The sequence below is a fragment of the Cetorhinus maximus genome, chromosome 13 (genome assembly GCF_964194155.1).
Source record: "Cetorhinus maximus chromosome 13, sCetMax3.hap1.1, whole genome shotgun sequence".
Lineage (NCBI taxonomy): Eukaryota > Metazoa > Chordata > Chondrichthyes > Lamniformes > Cetorhinidae > Cetorhinus > Cetorhinus maximus.
The window spans coordinates 9,284,192-9,299,908 of NC_135891.1; the positions used below are offsets into that span (position 1 = coordinate 9,284,192).

General features: G+C 41.2%; 1 protein-coding gene across 4 annotated transcripts in view; it reads right to left on the bottom strand.

Annotated features, from left to right (window-relative positions):
- LOC144688402 (casein kinase II subunit alpha) overlaps window positions 1-15,717 on the bottom strand; it is an 82,907-nt gene that overhangs the window by 4,602 nt on the left and 62,588 nt on the right. For all 4 annotated transcript variants that reach the window (XM_078554892.1, XM_078554889.1, XM_078554891.1 and 1 more), the window contains 2 exons: window positions 8,165-8,275; window positions 1,537-1,638 (listed from right to left, as the gene is read on the bottom strand). In XM_078554892.1, coding sequence (XP_078411018.1) covers window positions 1,537-1,638; window positions 8,165-8,275 — 213 coding nt within the window. The remainder of the gene's footprint in view (window positions 1-1,536; window positions 1,639-8,164; window positions 8,276-15,717) is intronic.

Sequence of the window (15,717 nt, forward strand, 5' to 3'; positions counted from 1 at the left end):
CTTTCATCACAGCAGTGTGTGTTAAGTGGGTTGCCCTGATTATGCAGCAAATTTCCAAAGGTCACATTCATTCACAATGTGGTGAACAGTTCAATCCGTGTGACCGCAGCTCAAGACAAAAACCATAGAATCATTTAGCAATCAGATTAAGTGAGGGAAACATATAGCTTGATAAGCTAGGATGGTAAAATGCCTTACTCATTCACATCTACCCAGTGCCTTCCGCATCTTACAGAAGTGATGTTTTTTTAAAAACCACCAATGTAGTATCTTTTTTCTACCAGCAGATGGGGATGTTTTTCCACACCTGACAGGATTTTTGAAACCTCCAACGCAGCGTATTATTCTAGCAGCGCTGTGAGTGGGTCATACCACCCACTTGCACCAGCACCATATTGGAGAAAAAGAGAGCTCTGTGCAGGCTTATTCCAATAACTGCACTCCCATGCAGAGGAACAGACAGGACTTGTGTCAATGGAAGAAAGGTGGGGTGCAAAGATTGAAGGGAGGTATAGAGGAGGGTGTCCAGTCTTTGTAAGCTCAACAACAGTAGTGCGGTCCCAATCCTAGAAGTGCTCTTTTAACCACATCTAAATGGTATTATACTGATAACACTTTTCAAATAGAGCCATATATTATATGTATATGTAATTGCTTTTCCTATGACAATGTATTCATAATGCTCGGACAGTAATCAAATGTACTAAAATTTCTGTTCAAAATTTAAAGTAAATTAAAATTATGTCAGTTATAGGATTTGTAAGATGCTAGACCTTAGGTTAACAGCCCTGCCAAAGCAGATATTGCTCTTCAACAGGGAATCTTAAAGAGTTTATACATTCTGGATACACTCTCCAACACGATGCAGATTTAAACATGTATGATGACCATGTTGCGACATAACTAAGCAGCAGGATGTGGGCCACGAAACTGCTATTCCCACACTGCAAACCCAGAACTTTGCTATGCCTTAGGGCAGAAACAGAGCAATTCCAAAAGGGAAGAGGAGAATTCAACAGTATTGGGGTTTCTGAATCAAGGCAGGAGGATGGGTCGAGATACAGATCAGGCACGATCTAACTGAATGGAGGAACAAATGAGAAGGACCGAATGGCCAACTCCCCGGTTTCTGTTTAAAGCAGCGGCAAGTCTCGAGACTTGTAGGAATCTGCTGCACAGGAACAAAAACCTCTTGTTGTCTGATGAGGCTTTACTGTGGCGAAAGATAAACAACATTCTGAAAAAGGCAGTGGAGGCCTTCTGAAGCTGGATATTATGACTATAAAGTGTAATAACTTCTAGTGCAGAGCCTGGAGTTTGCACTATGGCCATATTTGAGATTTGCACTGCCAATTCCACCGATGCATGTTTGGCAATCTTGACTAGGCAGGAAGGAAGACATGACATGATGGTCAACACACAAGGTACAGTGCACATGGGCTAGTCCTAATGTCATGCCCAATGGTGAAGTATCTGCCACTCTGTGGCAATGAATGTATCTTAAAAACAGGCCTTTGTATAAAGCCAAGCTCTTACCTGATCATAATTGTCATGACCATGGAAGAAAGGTTCTTTTCTGAAGATCATGCTGGCCAGCATGCATCCTAAACTCCACATGTCTAGACTATAATCGTACATCTGCAATGAACCAAAACATTTTTTTAAGGAGTTGCAATTTAAACTGACAAAGGAGAACATTAAAAAACACTTTAATCAGTCACTTTCAGAAGAATTTCAAAACACTGAAGGCACAGGGTACAACAGCAATGTAAAAGACTTTATGAATTTGAGGGACTTTCAATTGCGAGAGGCCTGATAGACAGGTCCACTATTGTTAAGCTACCTACCCATTTTATCAACGGTTGTTGGTTAATAAATGCAATGCTTGGACCAAATCAAAGTTCAAGTGCTGAAACCACTCCTGTAGCAAACTGGTTCCAAAAAAAATTCCCAAATCATTAACAAATATCCAATCCATACAACTCTGCTGCTGTATTTTCTTCTTAATTTCCTCCTTTTTCAATAGTGGCTATTCACACATGTCTACAGCAAGATAAGCAGACTGATGTGCTACGTAGGGTATCACAGCCAAACTTCATGCTCGTCCACGCTTTCCAATAGGGCCACTGTAATGGTTCTGAGTAGCAATCCAGAATGGTATTCTGCCTATCTTCAATGACAATGAAACCAACTGAAATGCACCACTTTTAACTCAGCACTGACTGGTGATTGAACTTGGGACCACTTTTGTCTCTATGGCTCAGCTAGCCACTGAATAAGCTCACTGGGAAATTGGTGATATAGAAAGAATAACTTTATATAGTGCCTTTCATGACCTCAGGATGCTCCAGGGCGCTCTGCAGCAAATTAAATGCTTCTGAAGTGTTTTCACTTATCACTGTTGCACTGTAGGGAAACGTGGGAGTCAATATGCACACAGCATGGTTGCATAAACAGTAATGAAATAAATGATGACTAAGTGTTTAGTGGTGCTAACTAAGGTGGCCTGTATAATTATTGACTGGGATACCATAAGAATAACCTGCACTTTTATGTGCACTAGAGAGGTGATATAGGACCTTGGCTTAATGCCTCTTTTGAAAAACTGCATATCCAACCATGCTGCATTCCCTCAAGTAGTGCTCTAAGGTGAAAAAGTGGTTCTAGAATGCCAGCATAGATTATGTACTCAATCAAGGAACTCGAATTGAGCCCACAAACCTTCTGACTCAGGTAAGAGTGCTACCACTGAGTGAAGGGCAACACTTACCTACATTTTCTTCTAATCCAATTCTATTAACACTTCACAGTAAGATCTATTCTTGTTCTAACAAATTTTGGGCAGAAATCCTAATCACAGGACACCTTTACCCAATGAAGAGTGCATTGAATTGAATAACCATAAAGATCATAAAGGGAAGCAGATATACTGAGTTGTAGTTTGTATTTTGTACTTAGAGCTGATCTGTGTCATATTAGAAATCGCAGAACCATAGAGAAGTTATGGCACAGAAAGAGGCCATTCAACCCATCATGTCTGCTCTGGCCAAAAACAAAATTTTAAAAAACTAGCCCCCATTTTAATCCCACCTTCCAGCACCTAGTCTGTAGCCTTGCAGGTTACAGCACTTCAGGTGCTGATTCAGGTAGCTTTTAAATGAATTAAGGGTTTCTGCCTCCGCTACCAAACCAGGCAGCGAATTTCAGATGTCCACCACTCTCTGGGTGAAGAAGTTTTTCCTCATGTCCCCTCTAATCCTTCTACCAATCACCTTAAATCTGTGCCCCCAAGTAACTGACCCCTCAATTAGGGGAAACAGATCCTTCCTATCTACTCTACCTAGGCCTCTCATAATCTTGTACATCTCAATCTGGTCACCAGCCTCCTCTGTTCCAAGGAAAACAACCCCAGCCTATCCAATCTTTCCTCACAGCTGCAATTTTCAAGCCCTGGAAATATTCTTGTAAATCTCCCCTGTATTCTCTCCAGAGCAATCATGTCCTTCCTGTAATGTGGCAGCCAGAACTGTACTCAAAACTCCAGCCGTAGCCCAATCAACATTTTATACAGTTCCAGCATTACATCCCTGCTTTTGTATTCTATACCTCATTCAATAAAGGAAAGTATTCCATATGCTTTCTGAAGTTTTTTTGTCATTTCTTAACAATTAAGAATATACACACACACACACACACACAGCTATCTGCTTCTGAACTCCAGCTTCCTGTTTAAAACTGGAAGTATCTTTATCCTTATTCTACACCAGAGAGCAATATCCGGGACTTAGCACACCCTACTGTCAGGTTTTTTATATAACACTTCTTTTTAACTAAAATGTCCTTTTACAAAAAACCATAAATGTTAAACACAAACATCACACTTTATTTAACACCTTATCCACGTGTCCTGCCACCTTCAGGGACCTGTGGACATGCACACCAAGGTCTCTCATTTCCTCTACCCCCTCTCAATATCCCCCCATTTATTGTGTATTCCCTTGCTTTGTTTGCCTTCCCCAAATGCATTGGAATTGTGATGGTAATTAGAGGCAGAATTGCAGCTTTGTGAATTCTGTGAAACACAGTCTCAGGAGAAGACTGAACCATTGGAAAGTGAGCAGTGGTTGAGGCAGTCCAAGTCGGAGTGGCTTTTGAGGTGAGACCTTTGAAGTGAAGAGTCGAAATCTCTCCCAAGGGAGACAGAGTTTTACTGAAATTTTGTGACTCTCAGTGGTCACTGACGTCTGGGTAGCTTGCTGAGAAATCCGTGGAATCTGCCTTGGTCGCATTTGCCATTTAATGTGTAGTATGATGTGTTCAAACACAGTTTGACAGTTAATGCGTATTTATCTCCTGCTAATTCTGAATGTTAGAGTAGGAAATAGATACTATAAATTGTTTCACTTTTCTAACATTGTAAAGTTTACCTTGTTTGTTTAAAACCGTGGAATCTTATGGCTTTATTCTCCTAGTGGGCAATTGGGATTTGAAACTTTGTCTACTTTAAACAAAAAGTTACTGGTCCCTAACAGGATCGTAACAGATCAGAGATAATATAAGTAGGATTTATTGAAATAATACAATGCAATTTTTCTCCACCATTTCATATCTAAAAGCACACTTTCAAACTGCACTCTCTAGAGGTCAGAGATTTGTCCATCTGTCACATTTTTGCCCACTGACCGTCTTGCACATTTTAAACACTGCGCACAATACCCAATCTTGATTGGGCTTCTGGCACTATCACCTTAAAAGAATACATGCTGTCAAAAGTGTCTCAATATTTGCATTAGGTCAGCCTCAAAAAGCAACATCTTAAAAGGTATTCACCCCGCACCCTCTAAAAGTACTGAAGCTCATTCTGCGCCTGCCTCACACCCCTACACTATTTATCTCCCGTGCCAATCTGGCTCCAGATCTTTTGAACCAGGTGCTTCCTGCAGTGTGAAAGCACCTCGTTGTGAGTTACCTGTTGTTTCCAATCTCTCCAATGAGCCATAGCCTCAGCATAGTAGGGCACTTTGCTTTACAGCAATAAGGGATTTGCAAAGCAGAAAATCCATGCAGGACAGGACAATTAAAACACAACACTTCTTGCTCTTTCTGCTCAACATTGTTAGCATCTCAAGATTACAGAAAGGTCACATTCAGGAAAGCTAAATTATTATTTTCTGTTTTTACTTTTCCTAGCACTTCATGTTACAGCATGGTAACCAAAGTGCCACTGCCATCAGTGATGCAGGAGCTGTTGATGGCAGTATCTCAGGATGTTAAGTCTTTAGATTTAGATTTCCTATATCCATCACAATAGTGCACAGAATTAAATAATGGCTCAATGGTCTTCTGGAAACCAAAAAGATGAATAAGTTTTCTCTTAAGGAAGGGAAAAATCCTCTGAAATGATTTCACTCACATTCACATTGATGAGGTTTTAGAAGGCTGCCTAGGAACAGAATCTGTGCCTTAAGGGGAGTAACTCCATAGGACAGGGTGGGAGGAAGAGTTTTAACGTATGTAAGACTTTTTTTACCCCCTGAAAGAAGCTTTGACAAACTTTTCATTTATACGGTTGTTAGAAAAACATACAGTAGCTTTTGGTTTATAGATAGAAGCATTGAGTATACAAGCAAGGAAATTATGCTAGACCTTTCAGATTGGTTAGGCCTCAGCTGTAGTATTGTGCCCAATTCTGGGTACCACACTTTAGAAAGGATGTCAAGGCCCTGGAGAGGGTGTAGAGGAGCTTACGAGAACAGTACAAGGGGTGAGGGAGTTTACTTATGTGCTAAGACTAGAGAAGTTGGAATTGTACTTCTTGGAGCAGGGAAGGTTAAGAGGAGATTTATTGAAGTGCTCAAAACTTGATATTTGTAAATAGGGAAAAACTGATCATACTCAGGCAGATCAGTAACCAGAGGACACAGATTCAAGATAATTGGCAAAAGAACCAGAGGGGAGTTGAGGGGAATTTTACTTTTAAATGTAGCAAGTTACAATGATCTGAAATGTACTCTCTGAAATGGTGCTGGAAGCAGATACAATGGTAAATGGTAAAAGGGAACTGGATGCACACTTGAAAAGGAAAAAGTGGCAAGACTTTAGGAAAAGAGCAAGACTAATTAACCCTTTCAAAGAAGGGCTGAACACCCTCCCCACGTGCTGTATGATTTTATCTAGGATAGATGAAAACTTTATCCATTCCAAGCAAGCTCAAATCTTATAAATTAATTTCAGCTTCTGGAAAGCCACTTTTCAATTATTAAATCCAAACTCCAGTTTAGATGCTCAGCTACTGTGTTGCTCAGATAAAAGGTAAAAAGGTGTGACTGATCGGCTGTGCACAAGAAATATTGCAGTTGGTGAATTTGCGGTAAAGGATTTGCTGACTATTAAAGAACCTGAGCATTTGATATGCCGATTTCTGCTCCTGGGGGATACTGGCTGGAATGCAACTGAGCGGAAAAAAAACACTTTGTGGGTAGACAGCTTGTCAGTCTGGTAAAAGGTAAGCTTACCCAAAGTAAGCTGCCTTTCTCTCTCCAAATGCTTAAAAAATTGCTTTGTATTTCTAACATCTTCCACTTTATTTTTGAATGCTAGAAACACATAGTGAGTCCTGAAGTGTCTGGAGATCGAAGGGAAAGAACAGGTTAACAATTTGAACGTACATCCTGTCAGACAGAGAAACGGTCTACACTAAAACACTTTAAACTCAACTGACTGAAAAGCACTTCATTCACTTCCTCCATAACCCAAAAGAGTACAGAAACAAGCAAATCAAATCCTCAACCATAAAATAAACTGTCAATGAAGCGTACCTACTGTGGCAAATTCACCAATTCCAATAATTTTCATTCCAGACAGATTAGCAAGAAAACTAAGTTTTCTTGACACCATTTTCTCCAAAGTATTCAACTTTTTTTTTTTCTAAATTGAGAAACTGAGGTGAAGGCCAAGCTGTGAGTGAGAGAGAGTGAGTACGAGAAAGAGAGAGAGAAAGAGAGAGAGAGAGAGAGAGAGAGAGAGAGTGTGTGTGCGAGAGAGAGAATGAGTGTGGAAGGTAATCAGGAAGTGGCAATTGGGTCACAACAAGATTGGATTTTAAAAGCATTCATATGTAAGGAAGATTGGTAAGGAAGGTTGATTGTGGGGTTGGTGGAGAGGGGGGTTGGGGGGGGGGGGGGGGGGGGGGGGGGGGCAACAAGGGACTTCAGTTCCTAGCAAAAAAGACGAGTTGGAGTAGGAGACTGTGCTGAGTTCTGGTTTTAATAGCTGAGCAGAACAAGGTCACAGAAGTACTGTTAAGTTTCAGAAAACAGTGGTCATGATAAAAAAAGGCCTGCTTAATTCCATCCAGAATTAGGAAAGAGGTGTTAGAACTGGTTAAGCTGGTTATGATAACTCATTTTGCTTAGGAATTCTTAACTGAAAGCAAGTAGTACTTGGATCCCATTAGACAGAGCTGGATTTGAACCCAGCGTTGAGATGAAGATTGTTTTCCAACCTACTATTCCAGTCACTATCTGATGACTGCTCTTATATACTACACTTACTGTAAAATTTAAAAAGTTAAGCATGCAGTGCTTTAAAATTAAGCTTTTAGAATCACAAAACAGAAGTATTTCACAAATATTTTAAGACCACAGCGAAGTTTGTAATTGTTTAAATCAACAGTATAATATTGTTGATTTTTCAGTTTATTGTTCAATAAATCTGACTAACATTTTAATTATCTAAGCCATTGTTTCACGACCTTTACTTTCCTGCTGCTGGTGAAACCTCACGGTAGCATGTGACATATCCTGTAGGCAGAAAACAATGCCAAGGGTTCTCAGTTTGACCCGGTTTACACTTACCAAGATATTGGTTGTAGAGAGCAAATGGGGTTTGCATACTGGAAGACTTATGACACTGAACCCAAGGAAAATGTCTAGTGTTAAAATGTGAATATGTAACAAGGAATTCATTATTCTACATTCCAAAACTGCAACAGATCAGTTAAAATTAACAGTAGACACCAAAATAATTCGCGTCTGTATTAAAATGGAAAATTCATTAAATTGAAAGGGGCATGGTTGCAATCCAAGGATGCTATAGTATGGCTAGTGCAAATTAATTCAGTACACACACGAGCTTACAATCTAAAAAGGTTTCCTTTTCTCACCTGATAATCTACAAGTAGTTCGGGTCCCTTGAAGTACCTGGAAGCCACTCGGACATTATATTCCTGCCCAGGATGGTAGAACTCTGCCAGGCCCCAGTCTATCAGCCGCAACTGATTACAGATAAAACAGAAATCAAAAACAGATTGTGAATATGGAGTGAGAAAGAGTTGGCTGCAAATAATTGAGGTAATTAAAATTGGAAGAACAACAGCATATTTCTCAACTTTTCTAAAGACAGTGATCCTTGCTGTGATACAGCTCCGCAGTTGCTGGCAGTTTCCTGATACATCATCTAAGTGCCCAGTGCTTCGTATCAAAACTTAGGCATGCAGCATCTGAGTTATTGGACCATAGAAAACACCGCAGGTGATCCAATCCTGTACTTAACTGTCATTCACATGAATGCACTTTCCAACAGAGCTCATGGGACAGTGATCAGGGGCACTGGATCAAGAGTAGGCCATTTAGATCCTTCTGCCATGGCATCATGGCTGATCTGCGACCTAACCCCATATCCCCTAATGTGGTTAATTTTTAAAAATCTATCAATCTTAGATTTAAAATTAACAACCGATCTAACATCATATGTCATTTGTGGAAGAGTTCCAAACTTCTACTTTATGTGGAGAAGTATGTTTCCTAATATCACTCCTGAAAGGGCTAGCTCTAATTTTTTTTTAAACGTTGCCCCCCTAGTCCTAGACTTCCCAACTAATGGAAATACTTTCTCCCAATCAACCCTATCTGTTCCCTTAATATCTTGAAAACTTAGATTAACTAACCCTTTAATATTGTTGAAAAAAGAGAAATGCTGTTCAAGCTTTTCGTCATGCGCCCATCAGGACAGTTATGCAAGAATACCAATTGTAAAGGGAACAACAATTTATACTGCATGAGCAGAGAATGCTGAATGTTTGGCAAGTGGACTCTGCCATGCAGAATGCACCAGGGAACAGTTAACTGCCAAGCTTTTGTTTAAATTCAAACCATGCACATCGACTCTGATTGGTCAAGGCATTGCCATGAGGAATGAACAAGGGGATGCCTGTCCCCCAAGCTTTTGTTTAGTTAAAAAAGGCACAACACATGGACATGCTCCTTCTGTCTGCAAGGCACAGGGCCATGTGTGTGAATATAAATAGCTTCTAGCACGCGTAAGTGAGCCACATTGCGAACCTGACTGATAATCTTACATTGGTCATCAGTGTAATCCTTAACACAATCAGGATTGTTTAGCAAGTGCTGTCTAATGCAAAATTACATCTAATGTTGGACAATATGTTTGGAGTTTAGCAAGTACTGGCTGGTTGGATATGGTGAGTACTTTGCCTGTTATGAACAGACAAAGGGACATGCTGTTTGATACAATCCACTAGTCATTAGGATGCATGGCCTACATACCTGGTATCACAGCAGCAATGAAATTCATACACCACATTAGTCATGTGTGTGATACGCAGAACGCCTTTTTGGCTTGATGGCAGCACCTGTTAGTGGAGAATAACATTTGTGTTGCTGCTCCATAGTAGCAGCGTGAAACAGCTAACTTAACCAGTTGCTCAAATTTTTGAATCACCTTACCTTTCCAGGTTAATCTGAGGTCAGCTGGGCACTTTTCAGGGCCAAATGTGGCGGCCTTCAGCCCATTCATGAGCTTGTGCAATATACAGCAAGCAATGATCTGATCAGGGTAGCTATCATCCCACAGGGTGGCTCTGATGCACTCTATTTCAGCATCAAGCTTGCACAGTGAGCAAATAGCTCGAGCCCTATTTATGAGGTTGCCGATAAGGCCAATCTTATAGCTTGTGGAACTGAAGGAATCCCAACGCGCAGAATTACCAGTTAAGAAGGTAGACATTAGCAGAGAACCCACTGGCACAATTCTCAACTAGAATGTCGAAGAAAGGGAGCACATTTGGCTGCTCCATTTCAAAGATGAATTTGAGCACAGGAAGGAGCCCATTAAGCTGTGTAAGGAAATTCTTACAAATATATCCTCTATGTATCGGAAATATGCAAGGGGTAGGGGGGTTAGGTGTCATTCCATCGAAAATGCGTTTTGTCGCAGAAAGATGTTTGCGAGACTGGGCCTAGAGGGGAATCATTTGGGCATACATGGTGTCGTTAAAACTGAACTCAAATGCGCAAGCTGCTGAGATCATAAGTCCAATGAATACAGATTCAGAGAATGGCGGTGTGTCTAGATTGCCATGATGTAGTGACGCGGTGCAAATGTCTATGGCTTCCTTGAGTGGTACATTAGCGAATAGGCTAGCAATATCGAATGAGCAGATAGACACAACATTGCTATCAATATGCAAGTCCTGTATAGTTTTCGCAAAGGTAAAGGAATCCTTCGTCGTGTATGTGGAAAACTTGCTCAGAACTGGTTGTAGCAACTCGTCCAACCGTTTGGCCAATTCACATTGTGCAGAACCAGTCACAGGTAAGATAGAGCGTTAAGGGACATCACTTGTGTGTGCCTTGGGTAGCCCATACATATGCGGATGCAGTGACCTGTGAGGACGACTCCTATCATATATACCATCCAGAAGCTCATTATTCTTACACAAGTCCAACAAGCATTTTTGTAACTCTCTTTCAGGCAGGCCCAATGGACACAAATTTGGACCTGTCATTAAGAATGATGTGCATTTAGTAAATACAGTCACATCGTTAACGATGACAAATCCAGTTCCTTTGTCAGGATATGTTTGGCTGGGTTGGCCTTGAGGCCTCACAATGGTACCAGACATTTGCATTGCATGTGAAAATCAGCCAAGTAGTTCAGAATTCCGCAACATGCGTACGCTAGATCAGCTAGGTGCGCTTTCAAGGATTCAACGTCTTCAGTGAACGCTGGTTTGTGGCGGGATAGCTGGGAGTAGAGGATGAGTAATGTGGTATATCAATTTCAGTGCTGGTGTGATGCCAGGTATGAAGGCCGTACATCCTGACTGGCGGATCGTATCAAACAGCACATCCCTTTAGTTGTGTGCAACAGGCAAAGTACTCACCGTACCCAACCAACCTGTGCTCGCAAAACTCAAAACATACTGCCCAACATTAGTGGTGATTCCACAATTGGACAGCACTCACTAAACAATCCTGATTGTGCTAAGAATTACACTGAGAGCCAATTTAAGATTATCAGTCGGGCTCACAGTGTGGCTCATCTGCGTGTGCTAGAAGCTACATATATGTCCTTTGCAGACAAAAGGAGCAAGTCCATGCATTGCCCCTTTTTTAACTAAGCAAAAATTTGGGAGACAGTCATTCCCTGGTTCATTCCCCATGGCAATGTCTTGACCAGAGTCAATCTGCCTGATTTGAATGTAATCGAAAGCTTGGCAGTTAACTGTTCCCTGGTGCATTCTGCATGGCAATGCCTCTTCCAATCAAGAGTTCACTTGCCAACCAATCAGCACTCTGCTCATGCAGTATAAATTGTTGTTCACTTTACAATTGGTATTCTTGCGTATCTGTTCTGATAGGTGCAAAACGAACAGCTTCAACAGCATCTCACTTTTTTCAGCAATGCTCAAGTTCTGTACTACCAAATGATTAACCCTTTAATCTTCTAAATTCTAGGGAATATAACCCCAGTTTGTTTAATTTCTCTTTGTAGCTCATCCTTTGAAGCCCAGTTATCACTCTAGTAAATCAATGCTGCACTCTCTCCAAGGCCAAGCCATATTAACGCTGAGATGGAATGTTGGCGGAATCTTCTTCCCGAACCATTCCCCTCTGAGCCCTGGAGTGCAAAGGCCAATTGTACCATCCCTGCTGTTTTCCAGCTTCAATAGCAATTTACTCAAAAGAAAGATTTTACATGCACAATTACAGAAAAGACCAAAATGGCAACAGGTTACACAGCACATCAAAATTTAGAATGATGCTGGAATGGTCCACAATCAGTAATGCAACTGAATCACTATTCATTAAACCCGACTTGGCAGTTTCATTTTAATACTGGTTTAAACATGCATCAAGTGGACCTACCAGAATGGAGATAGCTGCACTCATCCACTCACTCAATTTCTTTATGTGTGGAAGTGGAAGAATAGCTCGCAATATAGCAAAAGTATTATGGGTAGATGTTCAAAGTCATTTTAATGCTGAGGTGGTTTGTGAACAGAATCCTTACAGAAATTTAGTGAACTAGCTGTAAGTAACAATTTTATTTTGCATTTTATTACAGCTATTAATCTGCATTTAGTTCAATTTCGATTCAAGGGGTTCAACTAAGCCTTGAAAAAAGGAATTTCATAACACTACCTTTTTACTGGGGAAAAAAACAAATTCTTCAACTTGTTATTTCAGTTATTTTCCATCCTAATAAAAACACATCTCAAGAACACGGTGAGCAAAAAAATGAAGGCAACAGCTCCTTCATCCCCTAGGAATTACAGAAAAATAGTATTCTGACCAAATGTTGCTTTGGCAACTGCACTGTCACTATGTTGAAATGCTGGAGACAGGAAACACAAAAAACTATTGGCTGCCATCAATGGCAGAGTATTCATTTTCATGTAAAGACCTAATACCCGTTAATGTCAAATACTGTTTGGCAATGCTCCTCTGAAGCACCTTGGGATATAAAGCACGATATAAACACAAGTTGTTGTGACTTGCTGTGTTTAAGTTCTGGTTCATTGGACTAATCAATTATATTTTGGAATCCTGTGTTTAACCACAGCATCTGTAGGGCTGTCAGCAAACACAATGAGCAAGCGCAAGGGCAAAATACTGAGAGTGTCAACCAAAACACCTAGGATGCAGGAACAAAAACTGGCAGGTGGTTCAAACTACAGCTAGAAAGGGCTTGAAGCTGGGCAGGTGTCCAGGTGGGCCATTTTAAAATATATACATATATTAGTGGATTTCCTGTAGCGTAACCGGGGCTGCATCTGGTGGCCAGGAAGCCTGCAGCAAGATTGCAGAAGGGAGCTTCCAAACCAAACTCAAGCCTCGTGACTCAGCCAGTGGCTAGACTTCAGAATGCAAAACTTAAAAGATACATTTTCAATAGGAGTGGGACAATTCTATGGCAAATAATATATTTTATAACTTTGTATTTGTTAACTGTGTACAGTTAGCTGGGTGAGGAAACAGGATAACATGGAATATATTGTGACAATTACATTAGTGCCCTTTCTGCGCTTTGCTTTATCGGTAACTGTTAGCTGACTTGATGGCTCTCGCTTACAGCCAGTTCATCAGTAGGGTTGTTGACATGGCCTAATTCCTAATCTTTTTTGTTTGTGCCAAAGACACAAGATCCCTTTATGAATTAGAACGTGACCATGTGCACAAAGTTATGGGATTGGGAGCTGCAGGATGAACAATGAACACTTTTTTCTCTGCTGGGATATGTGCTAGTAATGAAAGAGGCTACATAATGTACCTGCGACCCCTTCCAAATCAGCAAAAATGACCACACTGACAGATCGTATGTCTCAAACTGAAAACTACCAATGAAGTTTATTAACAGAGTATAAAAGTACCAAATTTATATGATTAAAATTTTTAAATTAATTTCATGGAATCATAGAACACAGAAGGAGGTCATTCAGTGCATTGTGCCCGTGCCGACTCTTTGAAAAAGTTATCGATTTAGTCCCACTTCTGGCTTTTTCCACGTGGTCCTTCAAAGTTTTTTCAAGTATATATCCAATTCCCTATCAACATTACTATAGAATTTAATTCAGGTAATGGCTATTAATTCTTCAATTGGAGTATTGTGTCCAGTTCTGGACACCATGCTTTAGGAAAGGTGTGAAGGAATTAAAGAGGGTGCAATAAAGATTCATGAGAATGGTTCCAGGGACAAGGAACATCAGTTATGTGAGTAGACTGGAGAGGCTGTGGCTGTTCTCCTTGGAGAAGAAAAGATTAAGAGGAGATTTGATAAGAGGTGTTCAAACTTGTGAGGGAACTGGTCATTGTAAAATCATAAGAAAAAGCAGGAGGAGTAGGCCATTCAGCCCATCGAGCCTGCTCTGCTATTCAATAAGATCATGGCTGATCTGATTGTGGCTTTATCTCCACTTTCTTGCCTGTCCCCAGAACCCCCGATTCCCTTTTCGATCAATGGCTCAGCCTCCATTGCTCTCTGTGGAAGAGAATTCCAAAGACCAATGACCCTCAGAGAAGAAATTCCTCCTCATTTCCGTCTTAAATGGGGGCCCCTTATTTTTAAACTATGCCCCCATGAACGGAAACATCCTCTCAGCCACATTCTCTCAGCATTTACACTGTCATGTCCCCTCCAAATCCTATATGTTTCAATAAGATCCCACCTTAGCCGACTCTGCCTGCTTAAATTTAAATAGAGGCAATTACAAGTGTAAAGCACTAGTTTTAGATCCACATTTCTCACCCACAAACGGAATGTGAAATTCTGTCATGCTTTGATCATTCTTACCTAGAGAATCTTTTACCACGCAACCATCTGTAATGGCTATATCATACTCATTTATTTCTATTTGTGCTATCAATTCATCAATCTTTATCTGAATGCACACAGCATTCATAAAAAGAAACTTTAATTCTGTCTTTTTACCATTTTCCTTACTCTGACCTTATTTGCTTATGTTTGTGCACTCTGTCCTTTCCTGTCATACTCTGCTTATCATTACCTGTAAAGCTACCCTGCACTATTGCCTTGCCCTTTCTGTTTAACTTTTCAAATCTCCCCTCATGTGAACCCAACGACCCCCTCCCCTCCCCCCACTATTTAATTAAACCCATTTCTTCTGCATCAATCTTCGAGCCATGCATTCAACTCTCTTATTTACCTTATGCCAATTCACTCATGGCTCAGGTAGTAATCCAGAGATTATTACCTTTGTGGTTCTGCTTTTTAAATTTAGTCCCTAGTTGCTCATACTCCCTCAGCTAGTCCTCCTTATGTCATTGGTACCCACATGGACCAGGACAACTGGATCCTTCCCCTCCCACTCTAAGTTTCTCTCCAGCCCCAAAGTGATGTCCTTAACCTTGGTACTGGGCAGGCAACACAGCCTTCAGGTTTATCCATCTCGGCTGAAAAGAACAATATTTAGTACAGGCTTGTCCAACCCGCGGCCCATATTGTGGCCCTCAAAGCCATTCTATGTGACCCCCAGAGCCACTTTTCAAAATGCTGGTAAGACAGGCAAGTGAAGTTGAAGATTCTGCAAGGGGCTGCTCCTGAAAGAGCAGAGAACACTAGTGGTTGTGAGTATGTAGAGGGAATATGAGAGGATATCAAAGAGGGGGAGAGATGGAGAGACACTGCTGGGAGCCATTGGGGAGAGGGTGGCTATGTGGGGCTGGGGGGGGGGGGGGCAGAGCGACCTGTTACGGGGCCCAGGTTGGGGGGGGTGAAGAGACTCACCGCCGGAGAGAGAGGGGGAGGGGGACTGTGCTTGAGAGTGTATGTGCGGGCGCGCGCGCGCGTGTGTGTCTGGCTCACAATCTCAGGATTTTCATTCACCCACACTCCCCCACACCAACACAAACTCCCATCCACTCTCAAAGTAAATGAGGGTGACTGAATGAGTAC